The sequence below is a fragment of the Pseudorasbora parva genome, chromosome 3 (assembly GCF_024679245.1).
Source record: "Pseudorasbora parva isolate DD20220531a chromosome 3, ASM2467924v1, whole genome shotgun sequence".
NCBI classification, from domain to species: Eukaryota; Metazoa; Chordata; class Actinopteri; order Cypriniformes; family Gobionidae; genus Pseudorasbora; species Pseudorasbora parva.
In genome coordinates this window covers 49,377,921-49,398,197 of record NC_090174.1, presented here as the reverse complement: position 1 = coordinate 49,398,197, position 20,277 = coordinate 49,377,921, and the positions used below count along the sequence as shown (strand labels likewise).

Sequence of the window (20,277 nt, the reverse complement as noted above, 5' to 3'; positions counted from 1 at the left end):
ACAGTTTAGGGATGGCCCCATCCTATTCCAAAATGACTGCCCACCAGTGCACAAAGCAAGATCCATAAAGACATGGATAAGCGAGTTTGTTTTAGAGGAACTTGACTGGCCTGTACAGAGTCCTGACCTCAACCAGATAGAACATTATAATATATATATATATATATATATATATATATATATATATATATATATATATATATATATATATATATATATATATATATATATATATATATATATATGTATATTATAATAATGTTTTTTTTTATAATAATAGTGACGAATGCGCACAAAGCGGTGACGTCCTCAAGCTTGGAGAAACCCATGGCTATCGATTCTCAGCTAATACAGATAATGATCCGCTAATACAGATATGATCCAGAATCAAATTCAGAGGCTGAAATAAATTGAACAGGAGAAACAGCAACAGCAGGCCTCGCACAGGCACACTCAGAAAGAGCGGAAATAAACTGAGATGGAATATTAGAAAGGGAAGGGGAATGGAAATAATGAATTAAATGCAAAACCAACGCAAATTAAAAAAACGCAATTCAGCAGCGCGTATTGAACCGTGAGTGCCGTACTGAACGGTTCAATTTTATTTTGAGTATTGTGGCATGTCATCCCTAATATATATATATATATATATATATATATATATATATATATATATTTTTTTTTTTTTTTTATTTTTTTTTTTTATTATTATTATTATTATTATTATTATTATTATTATTATTATTAAAGCGTATATAAAGCGTTCAAAAGTGGACAGCAAAAAATCCATAATCTCACAATACATAAAAGAGAGACAGAGCTGGGGAAAGATTGCTGAGAAAGTTTTATTGTGCCAAGTTTTTGTGAGTGCAAGTTTATTTTGTTTGTATCTGAGAGCTCTGAATAAACACAAGTGAACTATGCAACGCTATCTCTCTCACAAAAATGCTTTCATCACAGCTAACAACAAACACGACATCGACATGAATAAGAGCTTCTGTTGAGCATTACAGCGTCATTCATTATAACGGCAATTTGGACAAGTGTGCACTGCAGATATACGTGTGATTGAAAGATCCGAAGATTATAAAGAGTGTTCTTTGATCGCTCTCTGTAGTTTATTCATTTAAATAACTGATTTTTTTCTTGCTACTAACAGAAATGACATGAAGTTGATCAATTTAGTCACTTAGTTGCTTAATTCACTGATGCATAAAGATGGCCAGCGGCAGGACTGACAGTATTAAACGATTTAGAAAGAAATTCTGTGTGAACTTGAATGATTAGCTAGACATCAGAAATCACTGATCCCAGATCAGGCGTTAATGAACACTGTTACTCACTGTTTGTGGTGGTGCTGTTGAATCCATATGGTAAAGCCTGTGCTGCTGACATCGTGACTGATAAACTGAATCCATTCTCTACTAATTCTCTGGGCGGGCAAAGCAGAGCAAGGGGCGGAAACCTTTCCTGTTATGGCGTCATAACAGGAGAATTCAAGATCAGTTTGTCTGAACTCTCATTCTCTCAAAGGCAGAGAAAGACAGCCAGAACTCGGTTTACACCAATCAACATTTCTAGCCTCTTGGGGACAATATTCAGGCTAGGGGAACTCATATTAATGTTGAAAAACCTCATAAAAATAATTCCATGGGACCTTTTAGTAATTCGTTTTAGCTGTTTAAATAATAAAAAATCTCTCAGAAAACCTTTTTTTAAAGGTACATAATGTCACTTTTTGTTGTTGTAAACAAAATTTAAATAATGAGTCGATATATCAATCTTACCCTGCTTCCACTATGATAAGACCTGACAGGACGTTTTTTTTTTTGTAGGAAATTGTGTACATACATACAAAATCCAGCTACTTTGATGTGCACTGGGTTGGAGTGGCATAGATTATTTGTCACAATAAGCGAGAGGGAGGACATGGAGCATGGTAAATCTCAAACCTCTGGAGAACCAACAAAAAATGTTTAAGCGCAGCACAGAGAGGAGTCGGCTGACAAAAATAGAATGCGACAGAGCTCGCAATAAAATGAGAATAAAGATTTGCTTGGCTTTTCGAAGATCTTTGGGAATTGATCAGAGAACTGAGGGATTTGATATATTGTAAAGGTGACACAACAGGAAATTAAGGTATTTGAACAGATAAATGGCAATATGTATACAGTAGCTCTTTAACAGGGTTCATTGCAAAACATTTTTCTATTCTGAAGCTACAATGAAGTTCTACAGCTAGACAGCTTGAGATCCTTTCCATCTAAACCTGTTATATCTCTTAAGCCTGGTACTGAATGTTTTATGAGCACTCAATAGCATAACCATATTCATCTGCGCAGTCACACAGAACCAAAGCCCAACCAAAACAATGTTCTTCTGCAAAATGCATGCAGTTTTTTTTAACCACTAGAGGGCCAAAAGTTACATCGTTTGTACAGTACCTTTAAATAAATGTACTTCAAAAAACTCAAAATCCCTTTCATTAAACACTAGACATTTAGATATTATTGAACACTAAAACCTAAGAAAATAAAATCTTAGAAGTCTAATCAGATTTCTGTCCAGTTGGGATCAGAGGAACCCAAAACTAATCAGATTAAATACAACACAAGTCCAGTAAAATGAGCAGTTTGCATGTAAACATCTTCAGCAATAATTACTGCAGAAATAAAAAATAATAGTTGAAGAAATAATCAGATGGGTATTACGTGGTTGCTTTGTTTATCTTTTAAGGTGTTTCTTCCTGTTACATCAGAATTTTTTGTCCTCATAGTTCCATCATTCTTTTCCAGTTCTGCTACCTTTCATGTCTAAATTTGCATCGGCTCAGACGGTTCATGTGATGTGACACATCTCGCGTTTGTCTTTCAGACCATTAATCAGTTCTGGAAATGTCTTTTTTTCTGCATGTGTGCATTTCTGTTTGTGCAACACAAACCCACTAAAAAGAAAAGCTTTGCGGAGGAAAAAACAGCTTTCACAGGCACCCGCTGTTTTTCTTGTCTGTTCATCTCCTCTCTGCCACAACTCTGGGCTTCCCTGAGTCACCCTGGAACCTGTCGCTTCTACTTTTTGCAAGATGAAATGTATTGACAATGCAAGGCCCCACTCCTGTCTAAACTTTTGATGGAGAGCCGGGGGGCAGCGGATGAAGAAGGTAACGCAAAATAAAGCCGGTGAGCTCTCACCTTGAGGACGTCCTCATCTGTGGAGACGCAGGTCACAGGATCATCCACCTCTCTCACCGTTCCATCCTGTTCCACGGAAACAACCTTTACCGGCATGGCAACGCGCCGTCCAGTCAGAATTGCTGTGTTCAGGATCTCTGTGTCCTAAATGAAAGAGATATTTGCTGTTTAATTGATATATACATTTAAATGAATCCCAATACAATATATATATATATATATATATATATATATATATAATATATAATATAAATATAATGTATAATATAATATATATATATAACGTTTGAATACATTTGAAACTTTCCCAAATCAATTTTTGGGAACTTCTCAGCTCTGTCCGTTCACTCTCCTAATAAAATGTTGGATGGAATACAGCTGAAATTCACCACAAACACAGATAAATTGATTTGAAAATAACAATATGCAATAAATTGGGGTGAAGGAAAAGGCAAGTCTCTCTAATGTAAAGCTGATGCCGGCTGGCACTGTGATGTTTCATATCTCACGATTGCTTGGCTTTGACAGAGATTAATTATCATATTCTCAATTATGCAATCATTTCATCACATTCAGAGGGTTAATGGGTCTTCATGTGGGTTTGGGTCTCTCTGAATTCATCTCCAAGTATTTACCGCATAAATATTTAGCATGAGAACACATTCCTCTCTGGAGAAAACACTTCTTTATTGGAGAGAAAAGAAAACGCGAGAGACAGAAAATGAGAGCGAGGGCTCGGAGGAGGCCTGGTCGTGCCCATAATTGACATTTTAACTTTATGAAAAGGCTGGTAATTATGCCGAGAGGAGAGGTCAGTTATCGCAGTATCCATAGCGATAATGAGTCATTTACGCCATCCAGAAAGAGAAGCTCAAAATCTCCACCAGATAGACACAGAGAGAGACCAGGAGAGAATGGATATTTAAAAAAAAGAGCTTAATTGATAAAAAAAATTGTAGTATATTATTTAGAACTAGTTTTTGCTACATAATAATACACATTTTAATGGAATATTTAAAAAAAATGGTTGTTGGTAATTAATATGGTACATATTTTATTTTAGAAATGCTATTTATTTATTTATTTATTTATTTATTTATTTTAAATGATGGTGTTTCAAAAACACCTTTCATATATTAGATCTAGTCACTTTGCCACATTTGCATCATGTTATACAATGTATTAAACATGAAACAAATTGAATAGTATAATAAAAACACACTACCATTCAAAAGTTTACAGTAAGATTTTAAAATAAATTAATACATTAATTTAGTAACAATGCATTAAATTGATCTATTGAAGATCTATTGAATTTAATTTAGATTAAAATGACCAAAAAAAAATACACTCTTACAAAAAATTCTGATCAGGCATAACGTTATGTGTGTATTAATATTGTGTTGGTCCCCCTTTTACTGCCAAAACAGTCCTGATCCATCAATGCATGGACTCCACTGTTGGTGCTTCCAGTGGTGTACAGGGGTCAGCATTAGACACCCTGACTGGCCTGCAACTATGCAGCCCCATACGTAACAAACTGTGATACACTGTGTATTCGGACACATTTCTATCAAAACCAGCAGCGTAAACTTCAGCAATTTAAGCTACGGAAGATTATTTGTTTAATAGGACCACATAAGAAGCCTTCACTCCCGGAGTGCATCAATGAGCCTTGACCGCCCATGCAGGGTGTAGCTGGTTCACCAATGTTCCTTTCTTGGAGCACTTTTGATAGATACTGACCACTCCAGACTGGGAACACCCCACAAGAGCTGCAGTTTTGGAGATGCTCTGACCCAGTCGTCTAGCCATTACAATTTGGCCGCAAACACTTGCTGCCTATATGTTATCCCAGTCAATAACAGGTGCCGTGATGAAAAGATAATTAGCGTCATCCACATGTTATGCCTTATCATATATATATAAAAGACAATTTCTATTCATCAAAGAATCTTGACCCATAACAGGTATAAAAATAAATAAATAAATAAAAAACAGCACAATCATTTTAAACACTAATAATAACCAGAATTCTTTTTATATTAGAATCTGAAGGATCATGTGACACTGAAGACTGGAGTAATGATGCTGAAAATTCAGCTTTCCCATCACATGAATAAATACATTTTGAAATATATTAAAATAGAAAACAGTAATTATCATAATTTTAAATAAAATATTTTACAATATTATAGTTTTTACTGTATTTTTGATCAAATACATGTAGCCTTGGGGAATGCAAAATACTTATTTCTTTTTTTTTTTTTACATCTTTTGAACAGTAGTGTATATATAATGATGCAAATACATTTTAAAATTCTGAAATATCCAACCAGATATTTAATGTTTAATATACTTATACAATCAATTACTGTAAATATTACTGTACACATTTTACTTTAGTAATAAAAGAACTTTATTAGGTATTTATTAGGTACACAAACATCTCTTTAAAATAATTAAGTTGGCTGGCATTCCATGGGATGTTACAGTGCAAATGTTAATTGCGGCAAGTAAAAAAGTGCTTACTTTTAATAATAAGTTACAAATCTATAAGGCTACATAAACATACATTTACATAAAAAGTTAGCTTGATTACACTGGGGGGGGGGGGGGGGGGGGGGTGCACGCTGAAAGTCCCATGCTGCTATCTTAATACCTGCTTAGACTGGACTGCAGGTGGTTTGTGAATAAGTAACAGGTTTTTGCACTGAAATACCACTTAGGAATATCACAACTGTTTAGTGCATTCGCTTCAATGACTCATAAATTAATACAGAATACTACTTGTAATTTTATGAAACTCTGTCAGATGTTTAGCCTTGAATGGCTAGGCATTTAATGTGCATTAAAATCATGCAGGCAGAAACCTCACAGATCTTCTACACACGTGAGGCCAGGGGTGTATCATAACTACAGCTACAGAATGAGACAATGAAAAAACAGCTGTGTGTGTGTGTGTGTGTGTGTGTGTGTGTGTGTGTGTGTGTGTGTGTGTGTGTGTGTGTGTGTGTGTGTGTGTGTGTGTGTGTGTGTGTGTGTGTGTTTAGTAGAGCAATGGGAATAAGATAAAAAGAAAGGAGGAGACACAATACAATAGAGGAGAAAAAAATCTACCTGGCTGCAACATGAGCAGTTTTTCATATGGCGTCGTGACAGATAAACATGATGAATGAATGAAGCCTATAGGTTCATATCTACTTTATTCCACTAAGCTACATATAAAGCTAAGAGTGCTTCTAAACATATGTGTTACTGCTAACACATCAGTAAATATCAAAACAATCCAGACCTATATCTATTAGCCAAACAACCACACAGCTCAACAAAAAAGAAACCAATTTTGTATGATGACATCAGTATTAAGCCACTAAAATCTGCAAGTAGCGCTCCTCTCCGGGTATCTTGGCATGAATGAGCTGCTTCCGCGTAAAAATACACACAAACACAAACACTGCATACAAACACACACTCTTGCACGCCTCTTCATATTCAAGAGATCCAGCTGCAGCTCTCATGCAACCAGACTGAATAAATCATAATTGATATCCATTACGTCACATTCCTAATCTCTTTATAACCATTCAGCTAATGAATTTCACACTCCTCAAGTGGAGGAGAAGAGAATGATGCCGTTACAGCAAGAGGTACACTGTAAAAAAAATACCTGTAAAAAAACGGAAATATTCCGGCAGCTGGGGCGCCAGAAAAAAACTGTAAAATAACAGAAAATAACCAACACGTAAAAAAACGGAAATATTCCGGCAGCTGGGGCGCCAGAAAAAAACTGTAAAATAACAGAAAATAACCAACACGTAAAAAAACGGAAATATTCCGGCAGCTGGGGCGCCAGAAAAAAACTGTAAAATAACAGAAAATAACCAACACGTAAAAAAACAGAAATATTCCGGCAGCTGGGGCGCCAGAAAAAAACTGTAAAATAACAGAAAATAACCAACCCGTAAAAAAACGGAAATATTCCGGCAGCTGGGGCGCCAGAAAAAAACTGTAAAATAACAGAAAATAACCAACCCGTAAAAAAACGGAAATATTCCGGCAGCTGGGACGCCAGAAAAAAACTGTAAAATAACCAACACGTAAAATTACAGTAATTTTCCATAGTTCAAAATACAGGTTTTATCTGTCATTTATATGAGTTTCTATATTTAAACAAGAAAATTATGTAAAAAAATAAGGATTACAAATTGTGGAAAATTATGTAAAAACCATGAAATTACCAATTAGATTGGACATTACTACAACTCAAATAACCACCCTAGAGTGCAAAAGATTGTTTTTGTAGTTTTTATTTAAAAAATTGAACTTTAAGGTTGTTTTAAAATAGTAATGTGATCACAATATAGTTTGTTCATAATGACCACATTATATATACAAAGTTATATCATAACTGCAAAAATATAAAAAAAACAAAGCAGCATACCAATAATAAAATTAGTTCATGACTTCAACACTTTAACAATATAACAATTAGTTCATAACTACAACAATACAATTTTTTTTAATAATAACTGCAACAATGTAAGATATTGTACAATAGCAATTTGTTATACACATATATGACGAAAAAGTGGATTTGTCTCATCAACAGATGAGTCATGAAAATAAAATAATTAAATCACGAAAAAGTCTGTAACACTCAAGAATTTCTCTATGGTAATAAAGAGAGATTTGACACGCTTACGAAAGTTTTTACTCCATCCATCCATAATCCACAATTCTGCTCATCAACGAAAGAACCTTTAGACTGACTGCCAGTTCCTTTCTTGACGTGTTCTTCTATCTCGACTTTTGATCCCGTCTCAGGGTTTATCTTGAAAAGGCATCTGTGAGAGAGAAAAGAAACCTCAGTAATAAATCATTGAGTGTATGTGAGGATGCGCGAGTCTAAGTGAGGATGCGCATGTGAGTGTATGTGAGGATGCGTGTGAGTGTAAGTGAGGATGCGCGAGTGTGAGGATGCGCGTGAGTGTGAGGATGCGCGTGAGTAAGTGAGGATGCGTATGAGTGTAAGTGAGGATGCGCGAGTCTAAGTGAGGATGCGCGTGTGAGTGTATGTGAGGATGCGCGTGAGTCTAAAGGGGGTCGGACACCGGACGCGGAGCTCGGCGGCGCGCCGCGCAGCGTCTCAGGTATCGCACACTGGACGCGCACATTTTAAAAGGCTACGTTTATTATACATTTCCCCAAAATATGTTTAGACTTTATTCAAGCTGTTGAACTCAGAATGTAAAACAAATTTGTCTTGTAGCAAAGGTTGAAATCAGTATACCTTAACGATAATATACTTTTAATATAAAGCCTTGAAATGGCGCTCTGTGGCGCGGCAGGATTTAGAAGGCCGAATGACGCCACCGGTGTGCGTACACTCATTGAAAACAATGTGTTCGAATTTTAAAGACAAGGCGCGCCGCCGAGCTCCGCGTCCGGTGTGCGACCCCCTTAATGCTGCGTTCACACTAGGGATGTCAAAGATTAATCGATGATCGATTAATTGTCGATAAGACATTTGATCGATAAGACTTATCGATCATCGATTAAGCAGGGTCATGCGCGTGCGTGAGGAAACGGGAGGAAAAAAAGTTCTATTTGGAACCATTTTACAGCTGGAGTTACTCCTTCATCATGACTGCAAGCTTGCATGTGCATTCGCAGCCTTTTGTTTTGCGCAAATGTAAGTTGTAATATTGTGTTTATTTTGTTCAGGCCTATCTTTAGCTGATTTATCTCATAAGGATGCATTTGGTTAATAATTACGTTAGAGGTGAGCGGTAGTAAAAGCGTGGCGGTGATCAGCTTCAGCGTGCAGCTCCAACAGCACTAATAATGACTGATTGGGACTGTCATATTACACAACATTAATGAGAACACTATTGTAATAAAACATTGTGATTGTTAAGTATTTGGGTTTATTTGCCGTGTGTTTCATTACGTTGATCCAGGAAGAGCGCATGCACAACATGAGTCACGCATTCTGACTAACGCATGTAACTTAGTTCAAGTTCACTTGTGCATTCGCATCAGATTGTGCTGAAGTAATTTGTAATATTACATTTATTTTGTGACGTTATATATGTGATCAATCATATAGGATGCGTTTCTTTCAGCGAAATAAAACGCACTAACAAATGGCTTCAGTCAGTGATGGCTGGTTTTCATTCAGTGCTTCGGCTTTAGCGCATACAGAGCAATGCATAATAACGATGATTGGGACAGTCATATTATATAACAAATGAGAACACAATTTTAATAAATGGTTGTAAAGTCATCGGGTTTAGGTGCCGTGTTCAGAGCGTTGTTCCTAGAGCGCGTGAACGCCACGCGTCTCCCATTCTGCATATGAATATCAGCAACTCAATTCAAGTTCACTTGTCCATTCGCATCATTTTGTGAAGATATATAATTTGTAACATTTTGTTAACTTTATATAAATCTGATTAATCTCATATAGGAAGCTTTTTGTTGAGTTAACGTGCTAGCAAAGTTTCAGTGTAACTTACCAGTGTTGATTCAGCGCATCGGCTTCAGCTCGCGCAGGTCAAACAGCAACGCACGACTAATAATAACTTTGATTGGGACTATCACTAGGGCTGAAACGATTCATCGAGTAACTCGAATTAATCGAATCAAAAAAATCCTCGAGGCAAAATCATCTGCCTCGACGCTTCGCTTAGTCCATTTAACTACACACAGATATTGCAGAAAGACATTTTTGTGTAAGGACTCGGAGTATGAGCGGATAGCGGTTATATCCGCGGTTCAGGTGCGTAAACATCCCAAAAATTGCAGGTGGATGAGAGAAATCGTTAATATGTTGATTTTAATAAAGACGCGGAACTCTCATATCACGCTAAAACGCAATGAATGCGTGTCGTTCTTTAACTTTCGTTTTCAGCTCATGTCGAGATCAAAGACCGCAATGCGAGAGAGAGAGAGAGAGCGGGCGGGCATCAGCACTGGTCATATCATTTAATATCGCTGTTTTTAAATGAAGACAACTGTGTGTTGAGCTTCAGGATGCGGCGCTGAACATTAAGTTTCATTTGAGGCAGTTCACGCGTCAGCTGAGGAGATACGAGCAACTCCAAACACATGAACGCGATGGAGTTTGCAGCTTGGCACATATCACCGTCATTGTGATGTGTGTGAAATCTTTAATGAGACTTTATATATCCTACTTGATAATATCTTCGAAATGCATCATTAGATGTTTTCAATACTAGGCGCAACAAACATTAGAACAAGCTGTAACGCGCGCGCGTTTGTGATGAGTAGCGCCCGTGCTTTCAGAGCTCAGAGCTGCGTGCTTTCATAGATTTGTGTAATTTAATCACACTTTAATCATATTTATAGCTACTAACTTAAAACAAGCTTTGTTACAATGATGGATGATTAGCTCAAAAGACCAGCATGTGTGATGTAACTGAATTAAACATATCTCGCGTTTGATCACGGTCTAGCGGTTATTCCTCCGTGTAAGTCGACCCTTATGTAAATGTAATTTTGCCAAATAAGTTTTTTTGTTTTGTTTAGCAACCTTATTCAGTGTAGCTAATATGTGACGATAGCATCGCGCTTAACACGGAGGATTTGAAGTTGTGAATACCGGGTGCGGGAGGGTGGAATGGCTTGCTTCTAACAGCTGATTCGGTGACGATAGAGCGGATCCGCACATCTCGTATTCCAAGTTAACCTGTCCAATATGTTTTGCTTCAGTAAAGGAGTAAATAAGACAGTAAATGCTCATGTCATGCCTGAGCTGAAGCTGAAACATGAAAGTTAAGTTGCACAACATAATACAATGTTTGGTTATTTATATTATTTATAGAATATTTATAGAATATTAGAATATTTATATTATATAGAATTTATAGAATATTTATATTTATATTGGCATTATTGTTATTTATATTACTACTATTTAGATTTATTGGTTGTAGGTTTAGTTTTAGATTGAACTATGTTTACCTTTTTAAAGTAATTTGAAATAGATTTTTATTTAATATGGCAATTGTATGCATTAAAATTGTTTAGTTTCACAGTTAATGTATGCAATTTCAGCAATAAAACTTATTTTTTCTAAAAAGAAAACAAAATTGATGTTAATTTTAAGATACCCGTCTTATTGTCTCTTATTGCTCTTTAATAAAGAAAAAGTAATTATTATCCGATTAATCGATCGATTAAGTGGTAGATTAATCGATTACAAAAAGAATCGATAGCTGCAGCCCTAACTATCACATTACATAACATTAATGAAAACAATATTTTAATAAATCGTTTTGAATTAACTGGGTTTAGGTGACGTTTCAGCACGTTGCTCTTGCAAGTGCGTCCACAAATTCTGAATAACAGATCTGAGGCGGCGTTCGTGTTGTATTACATGTTATATTCGGTTATTAAATAAGTAATTAAATTAAATTATAAATAACATCGACTAATCTTACAATCCCATAGCCCTTTGTTTAGATAAAAAAAATCCTTCTCATTCATTTGGTGAAGAACATTGTAGACGTTTTGAGCAGCATTGCACATAGGCTTACTGTCATGCTGTAGACGCATATTTCAGTATTATGGTTAACGATTAATCGATTAATTGATCGTTAATTTAAACAACGATCGATCATGGGAATTTGTGAAAATTGACATCCCTAGTTCACACCGCACGCGAATGACGCAATTCGCACGAGTGATTTCCATGTTAAGTCAATGCAGCAACGCGAATAGGCATTCTGCGGCGCGAATGACGCGGCAATGATCACGCGAATTGAGCGTTTTGAACGCGTGATTCGCGCGAATCGCTCAAGTTGAAAAATCTGAACTTTGGTGGATATTCGCGCCGCGTTAACCAATGAGGAGCCTGCTTACTGCTGTCACGTGGTGAAGTGACGGATGGGAAACCCATTGGGGAAACCCTGAGGCCAGAGTAATTTAAAAATACTGCTGTATTGTGTCACAAAATGTAGTTTTAATAGTTGTTCAGGTGAGAATGTAGTTGTTTAAAGCTCAAATATGTGATTTATTTATTAAGAGAGCTCCTATTTGAAAATTTGATCTGGTGTTTTCGGAGGTGTGAGACCCAGGCGATCACCGGAGCTCAGCGCTCATCAACCTCGGTGAGAGCAGCCTTAACTCGGCTAGTCCTTCTGCCGACTGCCGCTGCCTGGCAGAACCCCCTCCCATGACGCAAATTCACGTCTGTTGTGTAGTGAATGTCACACGCGAATGAAGCGAATTTCACGCGCGAATGGATTCAAATTGTTCACGCGTCCATCTTCGCGCGAATACCGCAATATATTTGCGTCATTCGCGTGCGGTGTGAACGCAGCATAAGTGAAGATGCGCGTGAGTCTAAGTGAGGATGCGCGTGAGTGTAAGTGAGGATGCGTATGAGTGTAAGTGAGGATGCGCGTGAGTGTAAGTGAGGATGCGTATGAGTGTAAGTGAGGATGCGTATGAGTGTAAGTGAGGATGCGCGTGTGAGTGTAAGTGAGGATGCGCGTGAGCGTAAGTGAGGATGTGCGTGAGTAAGTGAGGATGCGCGTGAGTAAGTGAGGATGCGCGTGAGTGTAAGTGAGGATGCGCGTGAGTGTAAGTGAGGATGCGCGTGAGTAAGTGAGGATGCGTTTGAGTGTAAGTGAGGATGCGCGTGAGTGTAAGTGAGGATGCGCGTGAGTGTAAGTGAGGATGCGTATGAGTGTAAGTGAGGATGCGTATGAGTGTAAGTGAGGATGTGCGTGTGAGTGTAAGTGAGGATGCGTATGAGTGTAAGTGAGGATGTGCGTAAGTGTATGTGAGGATGCGCGAGTCTAAGTGAGGATGCGCGTGTGAATGTAAGTGAGGATGTGCGTAAGTGTAAGTGAGGATGCGCGAGTCTAAGTGAGGATGCGCGTGTGAGTGTAAGTGAGGATGCGTGTGAGTGTAAGTGAGGATGCGCGTGAGTAAGTGAGGATGCGCATGAGTAAGTGAGGATGCGCGCGTGAGTGTAAGTGAGGATGTGCGTAAGTGTAAGTGAGGATGCGCGAGTCTAAGTGAGGATGCGCGTGTGAGTGTAAGTGAGGATGCGTGTGAGTGTAAGTGAGGATGCGCGTGTGAGTGTAAGTGAGGATGCGCGTGTGAGTGTAAGTGAGGATGTGCGTAAGTGTAAGTGAGGATGCGCGAGTCTAAGTGAGGATGCGCGTGTGAGTGTAAGTGAGGATGCGTGTGAGTGTAAGTGAGGATGCGTAAGTGTAAGTGAGGATGCGCATGAGTGTAAGTGAGGATGCGCGTGTGAGTGTAAGTGAGGATGCGCATGAGTGTAAGTGAGGATGCGCGTGAGTAAGTGAGGATGCGCATGAGTAAGTGAGGATGCGCATGAGTGTAAGTGAGGATGCGCGTGTGAGTGTAAGTGAGGATGCGCATGAGTGTAAGTGAGGATGCGTGTGAGAGTAAGTGAGGATGCGCATGAGTGTAAGTGAGGATGCGCGTGTGAGTGTAAGTGAGGATGCGCATGAGTGTAAGTGAGGATGCGCGTGAGTAAGTGAGGATGCGCGTGTGAGTGTAAGTGAGGATGCGCGTGAGTAAGTGAGGATGCGCATGAGTGTAAGTGAGGATGCGCATGAGTGTAAGTGAGGATGCGCATGAGTAAGTGAGGATGCGTGTGAGAGTAAGTGAGGATGCGCGTGTGAGTGTATGTGAGGATGCGAATGAGAGTAAGTGAGGATGCGCGTGTGAGTGTATGTGAGGATGCGTATGAGAGTGAGGATCCGCGTGTGAGTGTATGTGAGGATGCGCGTGAGTGTAAGTGAGGATCCGCGCGTCAGTGTAAGTGAGGATGCATGTGAGTCTAAGTGAGGATGTGCGAGTCTAAGTGAGGATGCGCGTGAGAGTGTATGCGAGGATGCAAGAGTCTAAGTGTGGATGCGCGCTTGAGTCTAAGTGAGGATGTGCGAGTCTAAGTGAGGATGTGCGAGTCTAAGTGAGGATGCGTGTGAGAGTGTATGCGAGGATGCAAGAGTCTAGGTGTGGATGCGCGCGTGAGTCTAAGTGAGGATGCGCGCGTGAGTGTATGTGAGGATGCGCGCGTGAGTGTATGTGAGGATGCGCGCGTGAGTGTATGTGAGGATGCGCGAGTCTAAGTGAGGATGCGCGTGAGTGTATGTGAGGATGCGCGTGAGAGTGTATGTGAGGATGCGCGTGAGTGTGTATGTGAGGATGCGCGTGTGAGTGTAAGTGAGGATGCGCGTGAGTGTGTATGTGAGGATGCGCGTGAGAGTGTATGTGAGGATGCGCGTGAGAGTGTATGTGAGGATGCGCGTGAGTGTGTATGTGAGGATGCGCGTGAGTGTGTAAGTGAGGATGCGCGTGAGTGTGTATGTGAGGATGCGCGTGAGTGTGTATGTGAGGATGCGCGTGTGAGTGTAAGTGAGGATGCGCGTGAGTGTGTATGTGAGGATGCGCGTGAGTGTGTATGTGAGGATGCGCGCGAGTGTGTAAGTGAGGATGCGCGCGAGTGTGTATGTGAGGATGCGCGCGAGTGTGTATGTGAGGATGCGCGTGAGTGTATGTGAGGATGCGCGCGAGTGTGTAAGTGAGGATGCGCGCGAGTGTGTATGTGAGGATGCGCGCGAGTGTGTATGTGAGGATGCGCGCGAGTGTGTATGTGAGGATGCGCGCGAGTGTGTATGTGAGGATGCGCGCGAGTGTGTATGTGAGGATGCGCGCGAGTGTGTATGTGAGGATGCGCGTGAGTGTGTATGTGAGGATGCGTGTTTGAGTGTGTATGTGAGGATGCGCGTGAGAGTGTATGTGAGGATGCGCGTGAGAGTGTATGTGAGGATGCGCGTGAGAGTGTAAGTGAGGATGCGCGTGAGAGTGTAAGTGAGGATGCGCGTGAGTGTGTATGTGAGGATGCGCGTGTGAGTGTAAGTGAGGATGCGCGTGAGTGTGTATGTGAGGATGCGCGTGAGTGTGTATGTGAGGATGCGCGTGTGAGTGTAAGTGAGGATGCGCGTGAGTGTGTATGTGAGGATGCGCGTGTGAGTGTGTATGTGAGGATGCGCGTGTGAGTGTGTATGTGAGGATGCGCGTGTGAGTGTGTATGTGAGGATGCGCGTGTGAGTGTGTATGTGAGGATGCGCGTGTGAGTGTGTATGTGAGGATGCGCGTGTGAGTGTGTATGTGAGGATGCGCGTGTGAGTGTATGTGAGGATGCGCGTGAGAGTGTATGTGAGGATGCGCGTGAGAGTGTATGTGAGGATGCGCGTGAGAGTGTATGTGAGGATGCGCGTGAGAGTGTATGTGAGGATGCGCGTGAGAGTGTGTGTGAGGATGCGCGTGAGAGTGTGTGTGAGGATGCGCGTGAGAGTTTGTGTGAGGATGCGCGTGAGAGTGTATGTGAGGATGCGCGTGAGAGTGTATGTGAGGATGCGCGTGTGAGTGTATGTGAGGATGCGCGTGAGAGTGTATGTGAGGATGCGCGTGAGTGTGTGTGAGGATGCGCGTGAGAGTGTGTGTGAGGATGCGCGTGAGAGTGTATGTGAGGATGCGCGTGAGAGTGTATGTGAGGATGCGAGTGTGAGGATGCGCGTGTGAGTGTATGTGAGGATGCGCGTGTGAGTGTATGTGAGGATGGGCGTGTGAGTGTATATGAGGATGCGCGTGTGAGTGTATGTGAGGATGCGCGTGAGAGTGTGTGTGAGGATGCGCGTGAGAGTGTATGTGAGGATGCGCGTGAGAGTGTATGTGAGGATGCGAGTGTGAGGATGCGCGTGTGAGTGTATGTGAGGATGCGCGTGTGAGTGTATGTGAGGATGGGCGTGTGAGTGTATATGAGGATGCGCGTGTGAGTGTATGTGAGGATACGCGTGTGAGTGTTTGTCAGGATGCGCGTGTGAGTGTATGTGAGGATGCGCGTGAGAGTGTATGTGAGGATGCGCGTGTGAGTGTATGTGAGGATGCGCGTGAGAGTGTGTGTGAGGATGCGCGTGAGAGTGTATGTGAGGATGCGCGTGAGAGTGTATGTGAGGATGCGAGTGTGAGGATGCGCGTGTGAGTGTATGTGAGGATGCGCGTGTGAGTGTATGTGAGGATGGGCGTGTGAGTGTATATGAGGATGCGCGTGTGAGTGTATGTGAGGATACGCGTGTGAGTGTTTGTCAGGATGCGCGTGTTTGTGAGGATGCGCGTGTTTGTGAGGATGCGCGTGTGAGTGTTTGTCAGGATGCGCGTGTTTGTGAGGATGCGCGTGTGAGTGTTTGTCAGGATGCGCGTGTTTGTGAGGATGCGCGTGTGAGTGTAAGTGAGGATGGGCGTGTGAGTGTATATGAGGATGCGCGTGTGAGTGTATGTGAGGATACGCGTGTGAGTGTTTGTCAGGATGCGCGTGTTTGTGAGGATGCGCGTGTGAGTGTTTGTCAGGATGCGCGTGTTTGTGAGGATGCGCGTGTGAGTGTAAGTGAGGATGGGCGTGTGAGTGTATATGAGGATGCGCGTGTGAGTGTATGTGAGGATACGCGTGTGAGTGTTTGTCAGGATGCGCGTGTTTGTGAGGATGCGCGTGTGAGTGTTTGTCAGGATGCGCGTGTTTGTGAGGATGCGCGTGTGAGTGTAAGTGAGGATGCGGACCCTACAAATTCTTTACATATAAATGCAATAAATGTAAATTAATACAATAAATGTATTATGACATCATAATTTCCCAAAAATCACTATATAGTACACCATGTACTCACCAGAAAGGGACATTCTATCAAGAATGCCACAGGCTGCATTTGAGTTGCTTGAAGGGCTATCAGACATCACTTTGACCTTAATAAAGCACATAATACAAGACTCATGTTGAGTAATATATTTTGCAAGAGTAATACACATCCGGTAAAATCATATAAACAAAGAATTGATTGCTTAATTGATTGCTTATTTTCTTATTAAGGGTTAGTTAATACAAAAATTCAGTCATTAATTATTCCTGAACACAAAGGAAGATATTTTAAGAATATTTGTAACCAAGCAGATCCATGCAGCCATAGTATTTTTTCAGAGACTTATTGATGAAGATGACTGCCTACGCGCTGTAATTTCTGAAGCATGTCATGCAACATGCATATAAGTTAGGTAATGTGGCTCATTTCTGTGTAGTGCTTGATGTTAACGTTACATAACCTTTTAGAGTTTTCACTGAAACACTACAACTATTACAAGTGTAATCTGCAAACATATTTACATGGTGCAACAACGATCACCTTTCTTCCTGATCTTGACTCTGGCAGCTCTCAACTTATCTGCAGGGAGAGACAAAAACAAGCGTGTAACGTTAAGTGTATGGGACATGTCGACGAAACAGCGAGATTTTTTCCGTTGACGGCTTTTTGTCAAATAATTTTTCCCTTAGGTGAAAAACTGCATTTTTTGAGCTTAGACGACGTCTAAAACTGACTACTTGTAAGTTATATAGTCGGATGTATGCGTCGTCTAAGCTTAAAAAATGCCGTTTTTCACCTGAGGTAAACTTATTGCCAAATAGCCGTCGACGGGGAAAAAAATCGCCCTATTTCGTCGACGGCATTTTTGAGCTTTTAGACGACGGAAAAATAGCATTTGGTAACAAAATGCAACAGAAAGCTAAAAATAAAACTATAAAGTAAGTTAAGATACAAAACTAACGTTACACGGTACCATCACCTGAAGCCTTAACATTATAAAGTTTAAACATTATAAAGAATTTAAATCATTACGTTAACGGGCTGAGCCCAAGTTTAATATAAACACAGTCAACACGATTCAAAGCGGTAAAACATTTTTTTTTTTTTTATTAAAATACATGCACTTTACCTGTTTATTTCATTTGCGCCTCACATCATCCAAGATTGACGGGCCACGGCAAAGCTGAAGGTCAAGTGAATCCTGTCGTACGCGCAGTTGCCCCACTGTGTGCTTAGAAGGGAATGTATCCTTGCGCGAAGGCGGGAATTCCTTCGGTTCGAATATTTAAAATCTTTATGACTGTCATTTAAATATCATCGTACTTAAAGTAAGAAAGTGTTATTATATTATTTTATTTTACGATATTATGAAAATAAATGCGTAATAAAACACCAAACGCAGCAGACATAGGCTTACTTTTGACAAGCGGAACAAGATGTGATCAGTTGCAGTAGTGATGGAAGTCTGTTAACTTCAAAGACTGATTTACCCGATTTACCAGCTCTTTTACGCAAACACGAAATGACGTACATACACACATTATTATATTATTAAATAATCTTATAATTATTTAAAAAGCAAATAATTAAACTAAAAGACAAATTCCATAAACCTTTTTTTTTCATTTCTATAAAAGGTAGGCTACATATATACACTCATCTATTAATTAATGTTATGTAAATATACATTATTTTTGAATGTATTAAAATGTGTTTTATTAATTATAAAATATTATACAAATATTAAACTATATAATATAAAAATATTATTTCTGAAGTGTTGATACATTTGCATATGTAGGCCAATTCCAGTGTTTATGTGAAAAACTAAATATATAATTATATATATATATATATATATATATATATATATATATATATATATATATATATATATATATATATATATATATACATTCATTTCCTTTTTTCTATTTTTACAGAAAAAAATCTGTAAAATATAAATCAAACTTATGTAAAAATACAGAAATTTCCTCTTAAAAAACGGAAATTTGATGTAATACCAAAATACAAGCAATTTCCGTAAATTTAATAGTCAAAATATAAATTACAGCAAATATCTGTAAAACAACAGGCATTTCACTGTATGAAAAAACAGGACAATTCTGTAAAAAAACAGACTATTACTGTAAAATTACGTTTTTTTACAGTATACATTAATTTCCTTTTTTCTATTTTTACAGAAAAAATCTGTAAAATATTAATCAAACTTATGTAAAAATACAAAAATTTCCTCTTAAAAAACGGAAATTTGATGTAATACCAAAATACAAGGAATTCCCGTAAATTTAATAGTCAGAATATAAATTACAGCAAATATCTGTAAAACAACAGGCATTTCACTGTATAGTGAAAAAACAGGAAAATTCTGTAAAAAAATACAGACTATTACCGTAAAATTACGTGTTTTTTTACAGTATACATTAATTTCCTGTTTTCTATTTTTACAGAAAAAATCTGTAAAATATTAATCAAACTTATGTAAAAATACAGAAATTTCCTCTTAAAAAACGGAAATTTGATGTAATACCAAAATACAAGGAATTCCCGTAAATTTAATAGTCAAAATATAAATTACAGCAAATATCTGTAAAACAACAGGCATTTCACTGTATAATGAAAAAACAGGAAAATTCTGTAAAAAAATACAGACTATTACCGTAAAATTACGTGTTTTTTTTACAGTGTAGCTTGTACTTTACGGGTGTCGGCGTGACATTATAAATCGTCTCTGTCAAATGGGAAGCGCGGTAGCGGAATGCGAGCTCGGTCAGACAAAGGCATGGATAACGCTCTTTGACTGGTCACCTGTCTGTGCCGAATGCATTTTATAAGTGCTGGAAACAGAGATGACTTATTAGATCTACTTAGCACAAGAAGACTTTTCAGAGGAAATGCATAACGATTAGTGTCGCATAAACAACAAGCAACAAAAATATATCCTGCTGGAAAGAATAAAGACTTCTCAAACTGAATCAATGTAGATATAATGTCTTTTTTGTGTGTTTTTATGGGGGTGTGTGTCACTTTACTTAATAGTTCACAATACTGAGTATAGGTGATATAGGTGAACTAAAATACAGACTAGCAATGGTGATTCATCAATATATGATTGTATTAGCAGTATACTGTTCCTGCACCAGGATTGTTTGTTTCCTCACAGGTTTCCAAAACCCTCCTTGTAATACCTTTGTGCTTCCCTCTGCTAGTACAAAAGTCAGGTTTCAGAAATAAAAATCCCATTATTTTCTCCATAGACCTACTGTGAGTTGCGAGGTTGTTATCAATGGTATGCTTTTGCTGAAACCATCAGTTCATATTATTTCAACTAATAACAATTTTTGGCGAAAAAGGATTCTGCA

General features: G+C 39.2%; 1 protein-coding gene and 1 long non-coding RNA gene across 6 annotated transcripts in view; both read right to left on the bottom strand.

Annotated features, from left to right (window-relative positions):
• The window catches only part of si:dkey-215k6.1 (transmembrane protein 132C), a 296,798-nt gene that overhangs the window by 38,042 nt on the left and 238,479 nt on the right, over positions 1-20,277 (bottom strand). For all 4 annotated transcript variants that reach the window (XM_067439361.1, XM_067439363.1, XM_067439364.1 and 1 more), the window contains one exon: positions 3,192-3,335. In XM_067439361.1, coding sequence (XP_067295462.1) covers positions 3,192-3,335 — 144 coding nt within the window. The remainder of the gene's footprint in view (positions 1-3,191; positions 3,336-20,277) is intronic.
• Positions 7,486-17,553, bottom strand: LOC137072029 (uncharacterized). 2 transcript variants are annotated; one of them, XR_010904587.1, is made up of 3 exons: positions 17,435-17,553; positions 16,925-17,000; positions 7,486-8,038 (listed from the first exon to the last, which is right to left on the bottom strand). It is a non-coding gene; the product is annotated as an uncharacterized lncRNA (long non-coding RNA). The 2 variants fall into 2 exon arrangements; XR_010904588.1 differs by having other exon boundaries at positions 17,416-17,549.